The sequence below is a fragment of the Lissotriton vulgaris genome, chromosome 3_1 (genome assembly GCF_964263255.1).
Source record: "Lissotriton vulgaris chromosome 3_1, aLisVul1.2, whole genome shotgun sequence".
NCBI classification, from domain to species: Eukaryota; Metazoa; Chordata; class Amphibia; order Caudata; family Salamandridae; genus Lissotriton; species Lissotriton vulgaris.
This window is the reverse complement of record NC_141689.1, coordinates 1,021,700,055-1,021,725,896: the sequence shown is the minus strand read 5'-3', so window position 1 is coordinate 1,021,725,896 and position 25,842 is coordinate 1,021,700,055. Positions and strand designations below refer to the sequence as shown.

Sequence of the window (25,842 nt, the reverse complement as noted above, 5' to 3'; positions counted from 1 at the left end):
TATTATGATTAATAAGTGGTAACTTTTAATTGGGGACAGATAGGAATGTTGAGTTTAGTGTCTAAAGAATTGTAATTTAAAACCTTCTTGGTAGATCTAGCTTTTTTTAGCGGGTTAATCCCAAGACCTTTTACTTTTTGGCCTCCTGTTTGTACCCTGGTTTTTGTTGGTTGGATGACTCTGGCACTTTACCACTGCTGATCAGTCTAAAGTGCATATGCCCTCCCTGTAAATTGTGATTATGGAATGGTGATTCCATGATTGGCATATTTGATTTACTAGTCAGTCCCTAGTACAGTGCTCTGTGTGTGCCTAGGGCGTGTAAATCAAATGCTGCCAGTGGGCCTGCTGCACTGATTGTATCACCCTCAGGAGCAGCCTGTAAATGTAACTCAGACCTGCCACTGCAGTGTCTGTGCGCAGTTTGGTACTGCCATTTTGACCTGGCAAGTGCATCCACTTGCCAGGCCCTAACCTTCTCTTTTCTTACATGTAAGAGACTCCTAAGGTAGGCCCAAGGTACAGTGTATGTGAAAGGTAGCACATGTACTGGTGTTGGTGACATGTCCTGATAGTGAAATACAGGTATTTCGTTTTTCACTATTAAAAAGATATTTGCCCCATAGGATAGAATGGGAATTTATTTATCACCACTTATAAATATAACTTCACATTGGGACAAGATCGAAAGATGGGGTTTAATATTCCTGAACTCAGAATATAAAAATGCATCTTTTAGTAAAGATGATTTTTATATTGTGTGTTTGAAAATACCACTTTTAGAACGTGGTATTTTCTTTCTTAGCCATCCTGTGTGCCTCTGCTGGTTTGTGGATTGACTCTGTGGCTTTTGAATGACAGAGGCTGGGGATGTGCATTCTCTCAGACGCCCACCGGGGACGGGGGTTGATGTGTGCCCTGCCTTTCCTGAATGAGTCAGGGCTGGGCTGAACAGACCTGGGCTGCATTCAAAGTAGGGGGGGAGTTCTCACTAGCACCTGAATAGGCTGAGGCTGATTTTATAGTGGTGGGAGAAGATTTCTCTTGCACCTGAATAGGCCCTGTCTGCCTTTACACAATGCCGTCTCCACCTCCTGCCGGGCAGATGCACCAGAGAGGACAGAACTGGTTTTGGCTGGGCAAAGAGCCTCTCTTCCACCAGAGAACAAAGGAATTTGTGCTATAAAAAGTGGGGCCCTGATCCCTGAACTTTAGATTACTGCTGAACTAAGGAACCTGCCTGGAAGAAGAACCGGGAAAGCTAGAGGAGGAGTACTGCCCCTGTGCTGTTGCTGTGTGCGGGGTTGGCCTGCAGTAGTTGCTTCTGTCTTGGAAAGAGAAAGGACTGGACTGTGCTTTCATCATCATACTGTTAGAGTTTTCTCCAAGGGCTTGAAGTAGAACTTGCCTCCTATTGGCAGTCTCAGGGACAGAAAAGACTTCAGAGATTACTTCTGGAATTCAAGAGGAACCTCTGCCAAGGATAAGAGCTGGAGAAACTGAGGAGAAGTACTGCCCCTTTACTGTGTGCTGTCTGTGGTTGGCCTGCAGTGGCTGTTTCTGCCAAGGAAAGGACAAGGACTTTTCTGAGTGCAGTGTCCCCTACTTGAGAAAGATCTCCAAGGGCTTGAAGTAGAGCATGCCTCCTGTTCTGAAGTCTCAGGGACACAAATACTTCACCACAGCTCCCCTGAACTCCCATGCTGAGACTTCTACCCTGCCAAGAGGTGCCTATTGCTGTTCTGGGCCTCTGGAGGTTGTTCCTGTTGTTGGGAGCTGGAAAAGTAATGCAACCAGGAGAAGCGCAACGCACCTGTACCTGTTTCTGACCCATCGCCGAAGAAACCCACGCAGCACCTGCCAGCGGCTCCAGAAATCACTCCACGCCACATCGAGTGCACCAATCTACGAAAGCCAAGATCACAGCCCCAATTCCGACGCAGGTCCTGCTGTGCGGCTACAAGAACCAACGCATCGTGGGAACGTGGCTAAAGAAATCAACGCAGCGCTGTTGCTTCCACCGCATCAAAAACCAACGCATCCCCAGATCTTCACGCATTGCACCCGGGCAATAACTCGACATCAACGCTGGGGCCGCAGTAAGAAACGGATGCATCACCTCCCTGCACAGTATGAAACCGATGCATCACCTCCCCTGCATGGCAGTAAGGAACCAACGCATCACATCCCCTGGAGTAAGGAACCGACGCATCACCTTTCCTGCGCGTAAGGAACAGACACATCACCTTCCCTGCAGCTGTTTTTGTCTATGATTTTGACACATCCAAGGCACTTTGTGTTGAAAGTGTTGCATCTATAGTTTGCTATGGACATAACTATTTCTACCTTTTGGAAGTCCAATTTTGATTACTGTATTGTGGAGTTTTGTCGTTTTTGGTCTTGTGTGGTTTAGATAAAGATGACTTCTTTTCTAAACTGATGTGGTGTCCATTTGTAGTGTTTTTCACTGTATTACTGTATATCTGCACAAATGCTTTACACACTCCCTCTGAGACAAGGCTGTCTGCTCATGCCAAGCTACCAAGGGCGTGAGCAGGGGTTATTTTAAAAGTGTATCCCCCTTACCCTGACTAGGAAGAAGGGTTACTACATGGACAACAGTGCAAACCATTGTCAACTAGAGACCCCATTTCTAACACGTCTTTAATGGTAAAGCTGGATTTTAAGTCACAATTCTGAAAATGCCAATTTTAGAGATTTGCCATTTTCTTGTCCCAACCATTTGGTGTCTGTATCTTGGGTCAAATGACTAGGTATAGCTGGCAATAGGTCTTTGTGTATTGCTCCCAGACAGTGGGACAAATGGGGAATATGCGTTTGCAAGATGGGCCATCTCTGACTTGATGAGGTGGAGGAGCTATCACCTACCACACTTGCACACTTACAAAGGGTTTGACACTAGTATTTTGTGACTCCAGACAAGGAGGGGCCAAGGCAGGGAGGCAGCAAAGTCCAAGCACCTATGAGCATTGCAGCCCTGCACCTCCTCAAAACCACTGATGTACCACGCATCCATGACACAGGATCTCACAATGCTTCACTAACCAGTATTTAAGATACTTTGTTCAGGGGGGCCTAACTTGGTCCCTGTATCTGGCCCACTCTCCACTGCTGTCGGCCTGAACCTGTGACTTTGTCTGGTCCGGCGTGATCAGATAACCACAGTTGGCGCTTTCTCACTGTTCTCATTTAAAACTCTAGAATTGCATATTTCCGGTTCTACTGATTGGATTTTTGTCATTTTAGTCTCAATTAATGTATTTAATTTTTATGTACTCTATATAGGTGTAGGATTTTTCTTGTGTACACATTGGCTTTAAGTTATGCCTGACTGCTTTGTGCCAAGCTACCTGAGGCTAGTGACTTCACAATGACCGAAACTGTGGTTGTTACTTGAGTAGGGTTTTACCCCCACCATTATCTTAATTCCTTACAGTTACTGAAGTGAGAGTTCGTAATCATGATCATCTTTTATAATGAACCACTTAAAGTTACAGGTCCTGTGCAGCTTGCATGCTGCACCCATATCTCACACTAAAGAATTTATCTCCCGTTATTCCATAACCAGCACCTCCTCCTCTATTTTGTGGCCAGCCTTGAAGCAGTGGCTAAGATGTAATTGTCTAGATCGGGATTCTTTCCTGTGTCTTCCTCAATGTGTCATCTTGCATCCTTTCTACTGTTTGGTATGATTGTGGTGAAGTCTAGATATCTTGAGTAGTTTCTGCTTTGGGAAGTTGCATGTGTAGGGACTCGGGAGTGGTTTGTTCTCTCTGCTAGTCACGTGCAAAGCAGGGCAGCATCCTCCCTGGAGCTGGTCTCATTCCACGAGCACCATAGATTCCGACTCTAGACGCCGGCCACCATCCATCGAGATATGTCGGGAGGGTCAGACGACCTTCAAAACTTTATCTCCATCAAAACTATCATTATATACCTATGAAGAGATCGATCTGGCCATAACTTCTACAAAGTCAAAGTCAAAGTATGTTTATTTGTTTTGGTACTCAACCGAGGACCACAAATTTTAAAAATAATTTTACAAAAATAAAATACACTTCAACGATCTGGTTTAAAATTCATAAAGTTAAAACATGTTCAAGGTTGCTTTGAGAAATTTAAAAAGATTATAGCACACAAATTCATTAGGTGAATGCTTACATAATACGAGCAGTTCTTTTACAGTAACTATTCTACATTTGCAGTAAATCGGTCTTAGGTATCTGGATCTTGCCGATACTACTATTGAGTTGGGACATACAAACAATAAATGTTCAATTGTCTGATCTCCCCCCAGACACAAAGAGCACATCGTTGTGCCTCCTAGAGTCCATTTGTAGGTAAAAGTCTGTAAAGGAAGGATGCCCAGGCGAAGCATCATTATTGCCCGTCTTGCCCCGTGAGTTAATGTAAGACCTACGTATACTGGTTCCTTTTTATATTCAATAATTGCTGTAAATGGTTTATATAGTGATAGCGTATTACAATGTGCAAAATCAGTCTCATAACTAAATTTGGGTGTAAAACATTTTAAAAACAATTTCAACTGAGCAGCTGTCCAAGATCGTAAAATATCCAGATTAATTTGTGCAAGATCAAGCGCTTTAACCATATTTCGAGAGAAGGTCTGATAAGAGGACTCAGTTTCAAATATCTCTTTCTTGAGCAATGCTCGTAAAGTATCACTTTTTGCATGAAGAAGGTTGAAGGTCCACCATATCATATTTGCAACTGCAGTCGCATATGAGCTAGTGATTGAAAACTCCAGCCTTAGAGCTTGTACTGGGATTGAGGCAGAGACTTTCATCATTTTCTTTAAGATTTTTCCCTCTTCCTGGTCCATGAACGACCATTGCTTCATTGGTATATATTCCGTGGAATATGATAGGACTGATGGAATTTTTACTTTAAAAACCTTTATCATTGATGCAAAGTGTTTTGTCCCGGTTGCCGAATATAGTCTTGCCAGTGCTCCAGCATGCATTTGCGACTTTCTTTTTAAGTTAGTTATTTGATTTGAATTCTTTAGTGATTTTGCAAAAATTCTACCTAAATAGGTATATTCCTCTACCTGTTCGACTTTCTCATTTCCCAACTTCCAGCAATACCTAACCCCTTTTTTATTTCGACCAGTGAAAGCCACGATTTTCGTTTTGGTTAAGTTGGGAATTAAGTAGTTGTTCCTAGAATAGTTGTATAAAATACATAGAAGTTCTTGAAGGCCGAAGGGGGTGAGATCGAACATCACTATGTCGTCAGCATAGAGTAGCGCATGTATGCTCTGTGCAGCTATTTTCGGCGGAAAACTGGAGCTTTTTTGGAGAAAACTTGGTAAATCACTCAGATATAGTGAAAAAAGTATTGGTGCCAGCAAGCAGCCTTGCTTAAGTCCATTATCTGTTGTGATTTGTTTAGTATAGCCTTTTTTTCCTCCCATTTGTACTTGACACCACGTTTTAGAGTGAAGACTAATTATTATTTGTAAAGTTGTTCCGGAATTCCAAGGATTCTTAGCTTTTTCCATAATGTGGGTCGATCAACCCGATCGAAAGCTGTTGAATAGTCTATGTATGCTGCATACACAGTTTGAGATCTCCTTCTTGTGTACTTATCCAATATGGTCTGCAAAATTGCGATGTTATCAATTACTGAATGATTGGGCCGGAATCCAGCTTGTACCATCGGTATAATACCTTCAGAAAATGCCCATGTTTTTAAACGATCCAGTACTTCAGCTGCAAAGATCTTTCCCGTAGCATCCATCAATGCTATCTGGCGGTAATTGCCTGCAACGTTCTTGTTTCCTTTCTTAAAGATTGGAATGATAATGCTCCCCTGCCAAGATTTTGGAACTTGCTGTATTTTAAACAGATGATTGAAGAGGGGGCACAACATTTGGCTCCATTCTTTTGGATTGGCTTGCAGTACTTTAATGGGAATTTGATCAGGACCTGAGGCACCTGTAGCTCTTGCGTTCTTTATGTGCAATTCAATTGAAAATGGTGTGGTGTTATCAATCAAGCTTATTCTTTCAACTCGACTCGTAGCAGCATCAGACACTTCTGTGACGCTCAAATTGGTTTTGTATAGATCTGTCAAATAGATTTCCCAGTCTTGGGGTGTAACAGGGATTGGTTGTAGTTTCTTTTTTGTCCCTGATATAGTAGCAATTAACGCCCAGTAGTCTTTTTGATTATGGCTCTTTGAGGCTTTCTGGATATCAATCCAGTTTTTATCATGAAATTTCTTTTTCTTGCCATTTTTCTCTCTTCTTAGTTTGTTCTTTAGTCTATTTATGTCCGACTTGGTGGATAGAGAGAACTTCAGGAATTGTGCTCTGATTAGCTTGTTTAGTTTTTTTGCCAATGATGAATTACACACTCTGTTTCCTATGTGTTTTCTGTTGTTATTTGCATTGGCCTTTTTTGTTAATCCATCTAGGAGAATATTTTTTAGTTTATTAATTGTGCATTCAAAGTTGGTAATTGGATCTAAGGAATAAGCATCAGTTAATACTGGCAAGATAGGAATTAAAGAGCTGATTAGATCTAGGGCTTGAGAATTCCAGAATATGCGCCGGTGGGTGGGATTGATATTGACACAGCTTTCTTGGTGAATTATGTGACAGGTCGGGGTAGGAGAAGCTATCCAATTAGAGGTTAGATGTAACTGAGCGTGATCACTCTCCTCTGTAAAAATTGTGTGTAAATGATCAAATGATTCAAAGAGATCAAATTCACAGATGAAATAGTCCAGTGTTGACTTGGTACCATTTCCCCGCCTGGTTGTTGTTGCCGGAATGTCGCCTTCCACATTGCCGTTTAATATAGTCCCATTTAGACTGGGTAAGGTCGATAATAGACTTTTGCCTCTCGAGTCTGAGCGATTTCCTATTGGAAATGTAGGAATGGGCACTTCTACTGATTCCTCTTTGTACATTTTTGCCCAATTACTGATATCTTTGTTTGAAATTTTTGCATTTAAATCACCCATTATTAGATACTGCGGATATTGTAGACTTTCAAGTATCTGTAACATAGTTTCCATATTCTCTAAAAAGATACTGTCTCCCTTGGAACCGGGGGGAAAGTATGCGTTAAACAATAATAATGATCTTCGATTGTCTGAGTCGTTGGTATACATTAGGACTTTAATACATTGTACATGAACAGAGTTGGTCTCAATGATCTCTTGATCCCATTGATCTTCCTCACTCAGGAGTATTGCCAACCCCCCTTTGGCATGTCCATTCTTTGATTCCTTTGCTGGAGTGTCGTATACGTAGTAGCCATTTATACTGAAGGAATTTGTAGACCAAGTTTCTTGTAGAGCTAAAATGTCTGGTTGATTTTTTATAGCATCAGTCATTTTACTGTCAGTTTTTCCAGCCATATTCCAAGATACTATATTAAATTTAGAGCCAGGGTTAAACCATAGGTTGATGATGGCAAGAATTAGTTTTGCTATTTAATGTTTCTGAGATCCATGCCCAGGATTGAATGTTTGCTAAAGGTTCTTGCGCTTGTAAATCTTGAGTCCACACTATTCTCGCACCTTTATGTACTTGTACTTTTAGAGACTCTTTTCCATGAGAAGTTGAGTTTTTTTGCTGGATTATACTCCCATTACCACTTAACATATTCAGATTTCGTACTGTATTCCCTGGTTGTCTTTCCGTAGGTTTGACTTCATTAGGATCAGATATTTCTCTTACGTCAAACCCACATTTGTATATAACTTCCTTGTCTCCTAGAATGATCCCTGGCAAGGTAGGTGACCAGAAAGTAACCATAGCTATTTTGTTTTGACATTTATTTGGAAAGGACACCAGTGCAATTTCTCTGCTAGTCAGAGATCGTAGTGATGATATCTGTTGTAATAGGTTAACAATTCTCCCTCGGTTTAAAGGCTCGTTGTCATTTGGAAAAAGTTCTTCAAACAGGAGATATTTTGAGGATAGGCCTTCCATACATAAGGAATTTGTTTCAGAATTTTGAGTTACTTCTTGGTTTCTTGAACATATTCGTGTATAAGATTTAACTGGTAGATATTCCCCCGCATTAGGATTTAATAGTGAGTAATTTTGATTAATTGTGTTATCCTCCTTACCCTTATTAAGAGGGGCGCCGATGATTGGTTCCTTTGTTTGTTTATCCTCAGTTTTGGAATACATTTTGGGGTTTTGAAATCTTAATTTACGGGCTTTTTTCTTTTGTATTCTTCTTTGCGGTTTTCTTCTTCGATTCTTAGCCCCATTTTGGCATGATTGCTCTTCTATAATTTTTTCCATATTTTCCTCTTCTGAATTTTCATTTGTTGTTTGTGAATTATTATCTCCTTTTCCTTCATCAGGTTTAGATATAGAGTTGTTATCCTTTGTATTTGAAAACATTGGATATTGTCTAATTGTTTTTGGTTCTTTGAAAAGTTTTTTCAATGAATAGATGGCCTCGTTTTCCTGTTTTTTTCGGGGTTCATTCATAAGTGATTCTCGTGACTCGTATTCAGGCGTTTGAGTAGTTGCATCTTTTTTTGTGCCTTTAGTCATTGTGTTCTCACTCTTGTTGTTTTGGTTGTTGCCAAATGTTTGTTGTGTGTTTTTCCCATCCGAGCTTTCTTTCTTTCTTTTTTCTCCTACTAAATGTTTGAGTAAGCCAATCTGTACATCCAAGGTTTGGTCCGAATTTTCTAATATGTGGCCCAGGAAGGTTAAAACTGACTCCAGGATTTCCTGTAGAGAAAAGAGGGCTTTGGACATAGGTGTTACTGATATTGGTAGACTCATGTTATCCATGATAAAAAGATCTGGGGTAATTTCTAGATCATGATCAGTTTCAGTTTCAGGAGATTCTTCCATTAAGATAATTGACAAGTTGCCTGTATTTAGTAGTGCTTCTTGGGGTTTAGTTACTGCTTTGTTTCTATGACCTTCAATTTCTTCTGCGTCCACGAATCGAGCTATGTTAGTTGCAAGAGTTTCAGGATTAGATTTCGACTCTTCGATATTTGTTTTTAGAGAATCTTATCGCTTTCTGATCTTTGAGTACTCAAATTTTCAACCAGTGGTGAATTGTTAGGTGTAAATAAGACTTTACCAATCGGTTGCAGTGATTCTGAGTGCATCTCTGGCTTTGGCTCAAAAGGTATTACTGTTTGCTTAGATGAAAGACCTGAAAAATAATTGGTTATAGCCGGAGTGACTGATAACCGACCCTGTGATAACGCTTTATCAGATGATTTCCTAATGGCCTCCTCCGTTCCAATTCTTTTTAAAAATATTGTTCTTGATCTTAATTTTTTCAGGGCCATGGAAGATCTGTATGGTATGTAATATGTAATAACCTGTTTGATTACTGACTGTTTTGTATCACAGTTGTTATTTCGTTGTATGCCCTGGTCAACAATTGAGCTTAGGCTGACAGGATGCAGTGTGATGATTAAGATTTTACCTTGCTTGCTTGGTTGGAGGGTAATGCAAGGTTTTAAACAGCCAAGTGGTGTGGCCCGTCCCGTCCTCCGGGCTGTTTTTAAAGCGCCTCCTGGCGCTTTTGAGGCGGTGTCACGCAGGTGTGGGACCCAAGGGCTGCTGGTAGCTGAAGTCGCAGCCCCTCACCGCGCTCCTCACTGCAGCCCAGCTCAGATGTCTTGCGAGCACGCGGGAGGCGGCGGAAGGTCACAGCAAGGCAGTGGCAGTGCAAGATGCAGGCAGACGGGTAGGTAAGGTTGCAGCGTATCAGCTGTTAAAGCGAAGCAGAAAGCTATAACTCAGCTAACTACCAGCAAGCCGCTCACTTCTTGCACATTGGAGCTCCCTCCCAACGCTACGTCGCTCACCTACTCACCGGCTCCCAAGCGAGGCTCTCCTTCGGCCCGTCACTCAGCTGTGCTCCTCCCGTGAACAGCTGTACTGCAGGTACGCAGCAACACCTGCGGAGCAGAGTGATGTGGAGCCAGACGGACGCTGGGGATGAACGCCACACAGGTGAGGGTGAGGTGAGGGTGCCAGGTGAGGGACTTCTGCAGGTCACTTCTTTTCGGGAGCTACCGCGGGCTTCCGTGAGGCAGCGGCAGGGGCTTCAACAGCTTCAGTAGCTCCGCTGTAATTGAAACGCCACCTTGCAGGCTCGTTGGCAGCGTGACTCCGAAGCCGTGGGTAGTACCTCTCAAAGGCAGCCACTTAGCCGCGTCTCCACCGGTCACCTCCGCGTCTCCTGAGAACCAGGCCGGGCGGGCAGCAGCAACCCGCTCCGACGTCCAACTCCGGCGGAATGGCGTTTGCAGCAGAAGAGTGTCTCTCTCAGCTCTCTAGCCCTAACTTCTACCTCCAGATGCTCATAACCTGAGAGGCAGCATCCACAGCGCTGACATACTTGCAGCTATTTATTATTAACACCAGATGTATATTCAATTCTAATATCAACGGAACTCCCCACGTCGCTATTCACTACTTTGAAGGAGATCACCTTTCTATCATACCAACCTTGTATCTGCACTTTCCCTACAACGACGTTGGGTCAACAAGATTGAAGAATTATATATTTAGGATTTTCGTTCAGCTCCCTTATTCATCTCGAGCTGTTTAAGTCAAAGACGGGTCACCTGATGAAGGCTAACGAGTCGAAACGCGCGTAGTGCATCTACCGCTTTGCCTACATCATGTTTATTCATCTTCTCCTTTCCAATTTAATGTTTTGTTATATGTATGTCTTTGTACCTGTGATGAAAGACTCCTACTGATTTAGAAATGCATCAAAAGGCTTCTTAAAAATATTTATCAGTAACCGTCTACAAAATTCAATTTTAGAAAAAATATATTTTTTATAATATCAAACAAAAATAATACATTTTGAATAAAAGTACAACTATGTGGTCAATGATAATTTGTGTATAGTGGGTTCCTATATCACTATTCCTTAATGTTTTGTGTGTACTAGTTATAGACCTTTTTCAAACAACAGCTTGCATGCTGCATCCATATCTCACACTAAAGAATTTATCTCCCGTTATTTCATAACCAGCACCTCCTCCTCTATTTTTTGGCCAGCCTTGAAGCAGTGGCTAAGATGGAATTGTCTAGATCGGGATTCTTTCCTGTGTCTTCCTCAATATGTCATCTTGCATCCTTTCTACTGTTTGTTATGATTGTGGTGAAGTCTAGATATCTTGAGTAGTTTCTGCTTTGGGAAGTTGCATGTGTAGGGACTCGGGAGTGGTTTGTTCTCTCTGCTAGTCACGTGCAAGGCAGGGCAGCATCCTCCCTGGAGCTGGTCTCATTCCACGAGCACCATAGATGCCCAAAAGTGAGTCAGACGTGTGAGCGTAAGCAGCAGAGCCTACCATCAAGTGCAGACAGGCCTATTAGACCTATCATCTTTAGGGTGGTCTTCTCCAAAGGTTTTGCCTTCACACTTTATATTTTTGATGACTTTGTTTTTCTTGGCCAGGGGACTGCTAACCAGTGCTGAAGTGCTGGTGCTCACACTTTAAAACATGGTAAAATTTGCTGACACCTGATTGGCATATTTTATTTACATATAACCCCCTAGTAAAGTGGCATACCATATACCCAGGGCCTTTAAATTAAATGTCACTAGTGAGCATAGTATACTTAATCACATGTCCCTGTAAAAAGGATTTGTGGGAATGACAACGAGACAAATAAAGATAAGGATTAACAAGCATAAAAGCAATATCAGATGCAAGAAGTTAACCACGAAAATGTCAGCCCACTTCCTGGAATATCAACATTGTGTTAATGAGTTACAGTGGACAGTGATCGAGCAGCTACCCTCAGAGACAGGGCTATTGGAAAAAGAGCAACGGTGGGTGTTCCGCCTTGGGACCGACACCTCTGGGCTCAATGACTCGATTCCGTGGAGCCAACTACGCTGAACACCTAAATGCCTTGTCATGAGATATATATACTGGGTGGGATGTATGACCTTTGGGAAAAAGGCTAAAGGGGTTTTTAGAAACTCAGATATGTGGGGCGCTCTACCTAGAGTCAACGTTAGGTTCCGTAGGGAAAAAGTATCTTAGGCGTGGTGCGTGAAGAGCGAACGGGGAAGCCCTAAACCGTTCTAACGAAAATCTACAAGACTTTCACAACATTATAAGAAGCAATGCTCTCGCAACCACATAACAATGTAAATATAAGAAATTGTATCATAAACAGTAATAACAAGTAGGTAGTGAACAAAAGCAAATCTTTGTGTTTATATTCCTTATGGAAAGATGTTTATTGGATCCACATTCAGCCGACACGTGTTTCGTCGTGTTCAAAGTGGAGTCAACACGACTCTTCAGGGCTGGTGGGGAGACCCAAACGTCTGTGGGTCGATACGGAAAGTGTATGTGTCTGACTTTACCGTCCTTGGAACACGGCGACCGGGAACACACAGAGGAGGGATACCGATCTACAGTTCGAAAATCCACAGAGGGATCGAAATACCAACCAGGTTTAACTCTTTTATTTGGATCCCCTCCCGGTACAGTCAGACACATACACGTGTCTAGTCTGATTTTGGTACTGATGAGCCACACTTGGCTTGAGGGATAATCATAGAAGACTAACTTGTCGCTCCAAACCCGGAGCAAGGGTTTTTTTCAATTAACCATATTGAACACTCAGCAACTCATACACAGGATTCATCTACCAGTATTATTCACTTTCCGTATCGACCCACAGACGTTTGGGTCTCCTCACCAGCCCTGAAGAGTTGTGTTGACTCCACTTTGAACACGACGAAACACGTGTCGGCTGAATGTGGATCCAATAAACATCTTTCCATAAGGAATATAAACACAAAGATTTGCTTTTGTTCACTACCTACTTGTTATTACTGTTTATGATACAATTTCTTATATTTACATTGTTATGCGGTTGCAAGAGCATTGCTTCTTATTATGGGATGTATGACATGGCCACACCCAATGAAACTTGGCAGAACCTTACTGTTTACTTTGCAGGGACCCTGTATCCTTTTCTGTTAACCAGAAACTCTGCCAATATCCCAATATGTTTAGAGCCAACCACGCTGAACATCTGAATGCCATCTTATGATTTGTGTTGAGGGTGTGGTTTATTAACTGAGTACACCCTATTGAGACTATGTATAACCTTATTGTTTACCTCTCCCTGAACATTGATGGGATCCTGTGTCTTTTTCTATTAGCCAAAATCTCTCCTGTTATTGGTAGTGCGATATTCATCCTATGCGCTATTCCCCACTCCCTCATACTCGCATTAAGTAGTGCCCGATTATTAATTTTTACTACTTTGTAAAACCAGAGTCGGTAACAGTTATCACTTTTTCAGCACTGCCCATGCGCGTCATCATAGCGTCTAACCAAAAGCGCATGCGCGTGTCGATTTCAGCTCGCGCATGCGCAGATCTACCTACGCTACCTCCTCACGCAGGCGCAGACCCTTGCAGCACCGCACCCTGCAGATCGCGCAACACCGGATCCGGTGGGCTGACTATCGCTGAATTTGGGCATACTTCCGAGGATCATTAATCATTCTTCCTCCACTAATCACCGAGCCAAGAGTATAAATAGAAAATCGCCAACCCAACCGCTCACTTCACCGGAGCAGCGTTGAGGGGAAGGCAGGCGATTAAACCATGCAGTAACCGTGAGTGGGGTCACACGAGTTAGGATGAGCTTTGTGCATCTGTTACCTTGTACTTTCTGCTTATCTCTCCTTTAAACAACCTGAAACCTACCCTTGATTATCCTTTAGGTTGCTTTACTGAGCAGTGAGGAAGGATCCCCCCAATACCACGCATAGGCTTATGAGGTTATCAGACTTTAAACAATAAGTAAGCCTTCATTTAATCACTCTCTCCCTCTCTTCATCCATACCAGGGAGACAACAATTTAGATGTATGTCTGTGTGTTTTTTGTCTATATGTCCTTTTAAATGTCTTTTTTACAGGGTCTCAGAACCCCATTTTGGGTCCTGCCATTTACCCTTATTGACTAGGAAAGCATTTTTCTTCCCTAAGTTCCTGGACATCCGACTAGTATGTTTATTATGTCTTTTTTTCCACAGGTTCTTATCAACGCCATTTGGGCGCAACTGAACTAACCTATACATAAAACATTGTTAGGTACATTACACATTTATTTTTGTATGTAACACTTTAACATTTCATGTGAGTAAGGGGAGGATAACGTGCATATCCTTGTCCTGAAGAAGGAGTCCCTGCGCTCCGAAACATGTTGACACTTTGATATACCCTAGTACGTATACTATCAACCTCACGCTGCACCTTTTTAATAATACCAGCCGGGGACATAATAAATTATTTTTTCCTACGTGCCAGGTATTTTTTAACTCACTTTTTCACCTCACCTCACTCACACTCTCTCCCTTAAACACACACCCTCACATAGCTCACTACTAAGTGCTCCTACCTAGCCGTCAGTCGTAGCACGCCGCATCCCGTAGAGGGATGCGAAGGCCCCGATGATGAAGCATGACACCAAGGGGCCTGTTGGTGTGTGAGGGGCATTTAAACAACACTGTGTGCTCCCCATCACTTTAGAGACCACTACCACTTTCTGAGTGGATTCCACTTTGTTTAATCATATTGCCAAGGGAGACTGAATCCACTTGCTCTCTCTCTCTCCCCCCTACTGGTTATATTCATTCACTAGTGAGCATACAGCACTTATTGTGCCACCCACTTAAGTAGCCCTATAAAACGTGTTGTAGGCCTGCCATTACAGCCTGCCTGCATTTTTAAACTGCAAATTGAACTTGGCAAAATAACCCCTTTGGCAGACCTAAAACTAGCTTTTTAATTCATGTCACCCCCTAAAGAGGCCATAAGAAGCCCATAGGGTAGGGCGAATTGTAATTAAAAAGTTGGACATGTACTTTTAAGTATTACATGTTTTGGTAGTGAAAAGCTCACAAATTAGTTTTTCACTATGGTGAGGCCTACATCTCCCATACGGTAACATTGGGTTACATTATTACATTTATTAAGTACTAACTTTTGATTAAGAGCAGGTAGGACAGTCAAGTTTGGTGTCTGAAAAATTGTAATTTAAAAGCATCTTTAATGATAAAGTTGCATTTTATGTCACAATTCTTGAAAATGCCACTTTGAGAACGTTCAGTACATTCACAAGTTTTTAGAAGTCCTTTAAGATTATATATTGATTTTGTTAACATCAGCATAAGAGAATTAATCAAGACAATTTTTTTGGTGAAATGACGTACAACTCTCAGCTATAACTTCTGAGTCCCTTCGAATAAATTATTTGTTCCCTTCTGTTGACCTATTCATTATTACAGCTACAAAGGTTTTGTTCTCGTTATCTTACATGCGATACAAGTGATTCAGCAATTCTCTTTAACTTCACAATTAGTCTTGTGAGCATTTGGGCACATGGGTCATATACAGCTAGATCTGAATAGCCTGGAATTTAATTAATGCAATATTCTTTCCTGTCTTTTTCTTTAATGTTATAGATTCCGGTGACTCTTTTGGAGCAATTCTTTACAGCTTATTTGCCCAATTTGGGATTTTAAAGTGAGCAAAATTATATTTATGCGTGAATATGGATCTTTTGGTGATGGCCTTTGTCTCGCTTCTTTTTGACAATAGAGATAAACCTTTATCTTGAAAAATATAGATGGTCTTTTTTAAGGGTTCTTTAAACACACGCAGGGGTGTGGAATTTAATAAAATATCTACTTGTCCATGGGGCAGGTTGCTTCATAAATCTACTTGTCCTATAACAAAATCCACATGTCCCTTTGGTTCCATGTAGTGCAGCGACAAATTATGGCATTATATAAGAACTCTGATATAGTCTCTTGATTATGCCAGGGCTCCTACCATAGTAGTGTTTGAATACTTGCAGTCCCCTTATGTTGCCACGTTTCCGCAGATCTACATACTGGGGCTAAAGGTAGTGGTCAACAATAGTTCCAGGGTTAGAAAGCCCTTTTGAGTCTGGCAAACCTACTAACATGCATGTTTTAAGGGTTTTCAACAACTCCTCTCTAATCTTTTCCCATACGGACAAATGTTGGAAATTTACTCCTGACAATGACAGATGTAAACCTTCTTCCAGAGTTGGGAAAAAAAGTTGTTGGAGGTAAAGTGAACTTCAAACACTTCACATGAGCAAATCTACACATGCATATTTGCTCATGCTAAAATGCAGTTCACAAATATTTTCTAGGATTACTATTTCTTGATCTACTTCTGTAGATTTTTGGGAATTCACGAAAGCCATATAGCTGCACTTAATGCAAGGACAAATACAATGGGTGCCCTTTTGATTCTTTCTTTAATAATTGGGCCCCTAATTTGGTCTGGTGTTGACCATGACCTTCTGTTTTTATTAAAAGTCTGTCTCTCTCTCTGTATTGGCTGGCTTCACTGTTAGTGACAGAATTCTGCTTTTTCAGATGGAGCATATCGGCACACAAAGTAATTTTGTTCAGTGCGAGTAACTACTGTGGCAGTGTGTGCTTTTTGAGACCAAAAACAATTTTTGATTTTGCCAATGTTTGTTATAATGGTGAGGGCCCGGCAGCTCCCACACCAATAAAGGTTTACAAAAACCATGCCAAAACAAGTCATACATTGACAAAACTAAAAAGCACCCACCAATTTCAGACCTACTGGCTTTGGCAATGCTTGTTTATTTTTGTTTCCCATAATCTTATTGGAACTGGTTACACCGATTCTCCATTATGAATATTTTTGGGAAATGTTAGCATGCATCAAAAACATGTTACTAAATGATGCTGCAAAGAAATGGTACCAGACATTTTACAGTAGTTTAGCAAAATGTGTTTTTCCTGCTTTCATTTTTTTAATGAACATTTTATTTTGAAAGCAAAGTATCATCAATCATGCTTTCAAGTTTCTTCAAATATTTGCATCAAATCAGAGATAATTCTGGGAGGATTATACATAGCCTAATATTGCTAAACCTTAAAAACTGGAAGCACTGTCAGTAGTGGTTAGTGCTCACAAGATTTACTTTGAAAGCTCACCCTAATAATAAAGGTTTTCAATTAATGAACCATAAATACAAGTTTGAACAGCATAAACATATGAACAAAAATATTACTTTAACTGCAGACTGTGCCCTTCCCTGATCCATTATATGGTACTGCAAACTGCCAGCTAAAGGGTTTAAGCTGCAGGAGTGGGCCTACTTGTCCCAAGGACAAAATACACATGAAAACGTGTTGCCCTTGACCCCAAACAATATGTCCTGGGCGTCGGGCTATAGGAATTCCACATCCCTGGTTTAGGTCTACTTAAGCTTGGGTCATGAGTCACAATGAGCATAGGACTCTTGTCTGGACATATCTGTTGCATTTAAGGCGATGCACTTACAAAACCCAAAAGCGATGGGTTGAATACTTGCAGAAGTCTCAGCCACTGGCAGTTGCTTGGAGGCCACATTCCAGGCCATCATGTTGTGCCCTAGTGTAAAGGAGGGTACACTTCTAATCACCACATTAGGCAGTATGCAAGAAGAGTGATACTGCAGTACTGAAATTACGTTAGACTCACGTAAATTCGTTTATAAAAAAAATAGATTTTACATATATCAGTGTACAGTGTTTTTTTTTTACAACTGTTCCTAAGCGTACCTTTGTCTTTTCTTTAGATTCTGCTTTGTGACCATGTTTTGCATCAGTCATTCTAAAGCAGACGAAAATCCTGTTTATCATCTAAGCTCTACTTTTATTAAATTATTAAATAGACTAAATTAAAAAATTGCAGCATTTCCATTGTGTCATGAGTCCATTTTTTTGTATGGTTAATAAAAACCTTTACAAACAGTAAAAGCATGGGAATGTACAGCATTCAGCCACATGATAAAAACATTGCTAGGCACCGAAGGAAGAAATTCAGATAGATCTTGCTTTCCTAATGGGTGGGAAACACATAGAGCACGTAGCGAGGTAGACCTTTATAGATAGGATTAAGCAGTGGGCTTACGGCACAGAACCAGGACCCAGACCCAATGCTGAAGAAGTAGACAGATTGGGAAACTGGTCATGTTAAAAGTGATTAAAACCAGCAGACAATGCATTAAAGAAGACCAGCTTTACGCAAAAGAGTTTTAACCAGTGTGCAAATTTCGCAAAGCACAGGCCTAAGTGTAGAACGGTCGACCAAACGAGAATGAGTATCAAACGTTCTCTTGCTCGAAGACTGACCCAGTGCAGTCCAGGCTGTGCATTTTGGAGCGAATTTATCAGGGAATGCCAGCAGATAGGGCATAAAAATAAGACAGCTTCGCGCAAGTGAGTTATGAGCTGCATGCAAATTGTGTGGTGCAAGGGTCTGGATATAAAACAGCCAGCTGGAATGTAGAGCAAGAGTTCTCTTGTTCAGTGGCTGGCCTGGTGCAGTCCGGACAGTGCATTTTGGAGCAGATCAGTTGAAGATGGTGAGCACAGGGGGCAATGAGTGCAGCATTTAAGAGTGTGTTCCCGCAGCACTAGTGCTGTTGACTGAATCCAATTTGATCGCTGCTGTCTGAAGACATTTGACAGTTTTGATTTTTAGTAGTGGATATGGTGGATTCAGGCTGGTGATTACTGCTTGCTGGCACATGCACACTCCTAGCCTGATGAAGTCGGCACGGAGAAGAGGTCTCCTTTGCTGAAGTAATTGTGGGCAGATTCAAAAACATGAATTAAGGTTTCTTTTCCTTGTCCGCATAAGGGGCAGCTTATGTCGTGAGTGGCTGGGCGTCGCCCGGAGGGAAGGTGAGCTAGAAAATTCCACTCGCCCAGTCTTAGAGCCACAAATCGTGCTTTAATCCATGTACGATAAGTGCGGGTGCTGTGATTCTGCTGCTTGGTTGAGGAGTATGAGTTTGAGTGACCATGCGTTGGAGCGTTTGCATAGGGCTGCCAGATCCTCCAGTTTTGACATTTTTTGGGCTTTGAGAGCTGTTACTTTCTTAAAGACCTGATGGGAGAGGTGTTTGCTCCCTGCTTCGGACAGTGAGAATATGGCCTGGGTCTACCGACCACCCCCTCCCTGTCGTGAGCACCACCACATCAATCCCTAAAGTAATTAGTCATGCGAGGAGTTTTTCTTTGGAAGGCGGGGGGTCTCACGACCCCCCAGCCGTATTTATTAAAATATGAAAACAAATTAAAAATTGTTAAAATAAAACATTATTTACACAATCAACAATATGCAAAATTCTGACATAAGATTTACAGCAACGTAGACAGGTATGAAAAAGGGCTAACCTTAACAAATGTCTAATACAGCGTGTTCCTAACCGAATCTAACATCCTATGTATGAATTTTGCATCATAACATTTTTGGGCCTACGGCAAGATCGCTAGCCGGTGTCAGATCCTTATTATACAGCTACACCCTCACGTATGAGTGAGCATGCGCGACAGGGCACGGTTACCGGGAGAGTACGTACCTCTCCTGGTTACTCCGTACGCTCTGTGAACTCCATTAAACCAAAAGGAGGGCCCTTTCACTCGCGCCGTTTGATAACGTCATAGTGTATGTGCGGGGTGTCTAACAGCCAAAGGAAAGCGTGACTCCCTCCCCCGCACCCTTCGAACCAAGCGGATATCCTGCCCCTGAAGTTCTAGGAGAGACCATTGGCCCCTCCCCCTGGGCGACCCCATTCGAGAATGGTGACGCCCCCTAAGGACCTTAAATTACTGCTCACCGATCATGACCTTACCGCCACAGGCCCGCATTGTTGACCGACAATCTGGCCCCCCCAACTCCTACTCAGAAGGTCAAACCTACCTCGCAAAACCCTCCAACCATGCCAACATATTCTTCGTTAGTAATTCATTGCTTGATTCAGTCAAGTGGACCCCATCCCGCAAGTAGAACTGGTCCCCCCAGATGCACCCATGTGGAATACTCTGCAATTGAGGTGTTCGAAATAGTTTCTCTATCTTGTTGTTGATCCTCTTTACCGAGTGATTCAACGCCTTAACAGAGTCCCCCCCTCCACTGCAGTCGAGGGATCAACTGAGACCACACTATGGTGCAGCGTGGACAGGTCTTTTCCAGACAACCCACTACCGAGATAATTTCTTCAACCAGGACCCTCCTGCCCAGTTTACCAAATCGTTACCCCCCAGGTGTATGATAACTACTGAGGGCGGCGGGGTGTGTTTGCCAAGTAACTCTACAAAGAACCAGCTAAACTGGCTGAGGCAGAGCCCCCCCTCCCATGCAAGGAAACCTTGAAACCCCCCTGCTCCGCCCTCCGTCTACATTCACCTGCAAGGAAAACGGATTTAGCACGCCCCATCACCGAGGATCCAGGGGAGGGGAGAAGCCGGGCCCCGCCATACGGGCGTGGGGGCCGAGCGGCCCCCCCTTTCCTTTCTCTCAGTTTGCGATCAAGATTTATCTATAGGATGATCTCTGGTCAGATTGCTCAAGTTCGCACCAGATTAACCTCTGCATGGAATCGAGTGATGCCAGTCTGAGCCTGTGATAGAAGTTGAGAACACAGCTGCCTCTGGCCCAGTACTGTTTTATGATAATATACTTGAGCCTCACTTGTGCCGGTGACGCTTTCTTTGGAAGACGCAGAGTGGCTTTATAAATTCTGGTGACCAGTTTGTCCAGAATCCATCCAATGTAGAGACAATCCCATAGAGAATGGCACTGGCCTTCCGTACTTTCAGTTGGGCATTCCTCTTGAGTAATTCACAAAAACATCTTGATTTTGTATGGTAGTGCATTTCATTGAGCTCCACGTTTCATAGAAAGAGAACATTTTAAAGGTAGAAGCAAGCATGAATGGAACTGTATTTTTTATTTTTGTTTTTTTCCTAGTTTCAAATATCCCTGATTGATGAGTATAAACAGCGTCAAAAAAGACAAAATTGGTTTATTTATAATATCCGCTCTGGTATGTCAATTTCTGACATTTAGTGAGAGAGGCTGGGCTCCATTTATTTATTGTTATCCCTCAGAAAATGAAAGTTCATGTAGACGCAGTATTGCAAATTAAGCAGTTTGCTCGCTAATGTTTAATAACGCTCTAATCCTGTTTGTATGATCTACTGTATTTTTTCTTAAGCAAACATCTTTCAAGTGGTTGTATGTTCCTACAACGCATTCCGTTGCAACGCATGCCTTTACCACGCATGCGTTACAACGGAATGGTTTTTCTACGCACAACCTTTTCCTCGATTTCTTCCATGGTGACGTCAGACGTCGTTAAGAGGAAGCAGAAGTTTCTTTCCGTTTCCTCTTAAACGACGCCGTTTTCCTGCACATCTCGACCTTTCTTCTGGTGAGTTTTTTTTTGGGGGGGGGGGGGGAGACCCCCCCCCCCCCACCCCCCAGCCCCCCCCTTTTTTTTACCCTTTACCACACATGCCTTTACTACGGACCTCGTAGTAAAGGTATGCGTGGTAAAGGCTTTCGTGGTAACCATGCATGCGTTGTAATGCATGCCTGGTTAAGGTATTCGTGGAAATGGCCGCGTTGTAGTGGCCGTTTCCCCTTTCAAGTATCGCTGGCATCATTTTTAGGTCCCACATGCGAACAGATTTAGGTTTCTGTTGGCAGACAGACCTATTGTATTCAATATAGGCTTAGAGAGGGCTTGCGTCCATACCTTGTTTGTGATTTGATTGTTTTCTTGTCTAGCTTATTCCCTGATCCCAGTGGCCCAGCGGGCTCCCAGTGGCCCAGCGCAGCCTCTTCAAACTGGGCTGCCTGATCCATAAAGCCCTCTCTTCCCAGGGACCCTCCTTTATTGCCTCCCGAATCCACCGCTATGTCCCTTCCAGCGTCCTACGCTCTTCCTGCTCCAATCTCTTGTCCCCTGCATTTTCAGACGCAAGAACCATGGTGGCCTGAGATTTTCCACCCAAGCTCCACTCTTCTGGAATTCCCTCCCCCCAGAACTCCGCCTAATACCTTCCTACTCTAGGAAGTCGCTTAAGACCTGGCTTTTCTCCCAAGCGTACAACTAACTTCAATACACTGCCGTGACCTTCAGCCCCTCCACTTAAGCGCCACGAAACCGCTGGTGAACGTGCGCTATATACATAATTTTTATCATATCATTTATCATATCATTATCATCGTTATTCAATGGCTTTCCTCCCTATTGGTGTGCTTATCCCACCCAAGGAGCATTTTGGTCTCACTGCATTTTGATTGAATGAGTTGCATCTTTCCGCTGCTGACTTGAGAGGACGATTTTTTTGTTCTTCGAGTACTCAGAAAGTGTATAACTTTCCTTGCTCTTTTCCTCAAACCATAACCCTAGCTTTATATTTGTATTGATCTTTTTTTTAAACTTTCTGCGAGGGCCACTGCTATTGGGTGTCTTCCATTTACTCCCTGCACACTCCCTTCCTCCCCTGTTCACATTTATTTTTGTTTTTTCAATTATGTGTACTAGGGATAGGCATTTGAACGCTGCTACCCAGCTGCTCGCTTGTCCCAATTTGCACATCACCCAATGCATATGTTATTGTTTAGTTTGTGTACCATTCCTAAATGGGCATCCGCCATCCTCGACAGTAAATTTAGAATTTAACACCTTAGATGCGCGCAAACATCTCTCCCCAGTGCTGCGCTGTCCATTGGAACTAGTGCTGAATGGACGTCCAATGGTCGTGCACAGCACTGGGGAAGTAGTGCTGCCGTCGGCCAACGCCCCGATGCAGCACTTAAAAGGTTAAAGTATAACGATGGTTGCATGTATGCATGCACGCAGACATGACGGCCTCCGTTGAAATATATTTTGCTTTAAGAAAAGTAATTAAAAGATGGCCTTTGTGTACCCATCTTTAAATAATTTTATTTTGCATGTAGGTTAAAAAAAAGTTTCAAAGGCGAAGATTTGCTTTGCCAATATGTGTTATGACTTTTGAAGTTTTGCAATCTCACAAGCCATTTTAGGTGTTTTGGCTCACCACTTTTGGCCATCAAGAGTCAATCCTTGTGTGTCAGTTTGCCCTCTAACCTCAATATAAACATAATAATGTTACTTTCCTTTTCAGAACTCGGGCCTTTACTTTTGCATAGTTTCATTGCTTTACGCAACTAGAATGTTGGCCACAAATTCGCCTAAGGGTTTTCCTTTTTTCTTCTGAAATTAATGTACGTTTGCTTAAACATTTTGCATCTTCTGCTTTTTATTGCAGGTTGATGAAGTGACTGACGGTGCAGTGAAGCCTCCGACAAATAAAATGCCCATTTTCTTTTTTGGGACTCATGAGACGTAAGTTTTAATACCTACCAAACTTGCTGATAATGTTGTTGAAGCCTAGAAACTAAGTGGCCATAGGAAGCTATGATACTACCAGGATTGTCAGGAGTTGCAATGAAAGAATAGGTGTTGTTTCATTTAGTCTAGACATTGTGGATTGGGATTCTCCACAGCTACAAGGAATGACAAAATTCAAGTTTATGACTGGACAGTGAATTGAATGTGCAGTTTGGTTGATGATTATGTTGGTCAGATTCTTAAATTTGCCGTGCGATCAGTCCCAACTATTCAAATGCCCCTTTGTCCCAAAGGTTTGCCAGTCCCAATCTTGCAGATATTATTTTTGATGATTTGTGAGTTTCAGTCTGTGTTTTAAGAAAAAAAAAGCACAATCAAAGCACAGCACTAACTTGAGTGTTTAGCTTTGCTTGGATCTCAAGAGGTACGGCACAGGGCTTGGCTGCATGCCAGTCCCCGCACTCAATCCCTGCCATGCAGCGCCTGCTGCAGAGAGGGTACAGGGCCTGGCTGCAGAGCTCCTCTTCATTCCTTATTATACTAGAGTCCTTCACGCAGATCTGCCTGCTCTGATCTTGTTATGCATTGACTTGCTTTTCTCTCTTCCAATCTGTGAGATTTCTGGATACTTAACTTTGTACTTGCATGTAGACTGAAATGTTATGTTTTATGGAAAGTGCCTTCTCAGGCTTAAGTTACTACTGACCTGTACATCCCAATGTTGCTCCAGGAACAATGTGGAACCTCACGGTCTCTTTCCCTGTGGACAGTGCTCAACACGTCCAAGACTGTGCTCAATGTTGATAGCATTGGGGGCGGAGTGGGCATGAGGATGTGAGAGAAGGCACATGAGATGCCATTGGGTTGTAGTCGCATAGCTCTTGTCTTCAAATGGAGTATCACAGGAGATCTTTAGTCTCGCATACATGATGGCTCTTTTATACTAAACAGAACTCAAGACTACTGCTACTCTCTGCTCTTACATCAATTTTATTTGCATGCAGTTTTTTCATTTACATGGATCTCACATTATAGTAAACACTTAAGGTATTTCACAGTACCTTGCTAGAGCCAAGGGAATCATCATGAGAATACTCCTGTTCTGATGTCTTACAGACTGTTGTTAAAGTTTCACAACTTGAGTTACCGAACAGAAACAAAGGTTCATTCAAGATTTGTAAAAGACTCTGTGAGGGCTGTGACAGTTGTTACAGATGCAAGGCAATTTTTGGAAGTGTTAAAAGGATGTGAGGAAATTCTTTGAGGTGATGTTGCAAAAGAAGTTCCAAAGTTTGCCACAAGTAGAACATTTCAGAGAAGCTCAACTTGATGGCTTGCACAAAGATTATTTCTGCTGGAGGGATAGAAACACTGGTGCAGGGCAGAACCCGAGCAGGAGAACACAGGTGAAGTTCGGAACCCAAACAAAGGCTTTCCTTCATCTGCTGGGAGGAAAGGCAGGCATCTGGCCATAACTAAAGTGTGGCTTTTGTAGAATGAGATCCTCAAATCCCGTAGATCATTGAATCCCGGAACCCACACATTGCGCTCAGCCTGCCTCGAAGATGAGGCAAGCTGTCAAGGCTTTTGGGATGCCAGCATGGTAACAACATTGGCTATGCTGTTGATTCAGAAGGGGCGGGGGACCAAATGGGCAGGACACGTAGAAGCCTCAAACCTTGGTGGCATGACTCCTGTCTCTCAAGCGTGGATGACATCCTAAGTGGCAATGCCCTGAGCAGGGTGTGGAACGGACAGACAATAATGTCCGTTTTGAGAGGTGGATTGGACTTGGGGTAAGTACCTGTGGCAAGCCATAGTCATTCACCTGAAGGTCCATAAGCACTGTACAAATGAAGTAAATACATAAAGTAAATACACCCATAAAGAAGCAATAGCAACATGTTAAAGACGTCCAATCTTTGAAGAAAATCTATTGGTCTTTTCAAGTGTATTTCACATTTTGCTGCTGCTCACCACGGAGTACAGCACGGGGCAGTGTGTCAGCATACTTCAGCCATTGGCACTCCTAACTTGAGTGACAGCATTTGCTTGTGCACATGCCTACAAGTAGTCTGCTGGGGCTAGTGGACATTAAGCAATATGGGTATGCCAGTGCCTGTTAATACTTATGCATATTAGAGTGTCTTTGTTGTCTTCCTTAGCATTCAAGATATTCACTTAAAGTAAAGCTACAATTACTATTTTCATTATAAAGTAGCATTTGCATATTTGTTTACCCTATAGGAAACAAGCACAAATAACTAGAGTAGCAAAAGTGAATATGCACAGCTATATGTTGAGGTCAAGCCCTCTCTTTGAACTGCTGTGCTGAAAGCAAAGGCATAGTCAAAATTATTTTTCCATTATGCTGTCTCACTCTCAACAAAAGGAGACATACAAGCAGGTCTGCTCTTGCCATAATGATCCTGTGTCCTGACATTGAGAGGCAGTGGTGGATTCCTCTAGGACATCTGGTAAGGTCTTATGGAGCTGCAGTGTGGTACAGCAGGCACGTGCATCCGACTCTATATGGACATCTTCTAGTAACGCCTTGTGGCACTGGAG

General features: G+C 42.5%; 1 protein-coding gene across 1 annotated transcript in view; it reads left to right on the top strand.

Moving 5' to 3' along the window:
- Window positions 1-25,842, top strand: part of PSIP1 (PC4 and SRSF1 interacting protein 1) — a 560,846-nt gene that overhangs the window by 34,004 nt on the left and 501,000 nt on the right. The window contains exon 3 of the mRNA XM_086961408.1: window positions 23,192-23,268. Within this exon, the coding sequence (XP_086817534.1) occupies window positions 23,192-23,268 (77 nt within the window). The remainder of the gene's footprint in view (window positions 1-23,191; window positions 23,269-25,842) is intronic.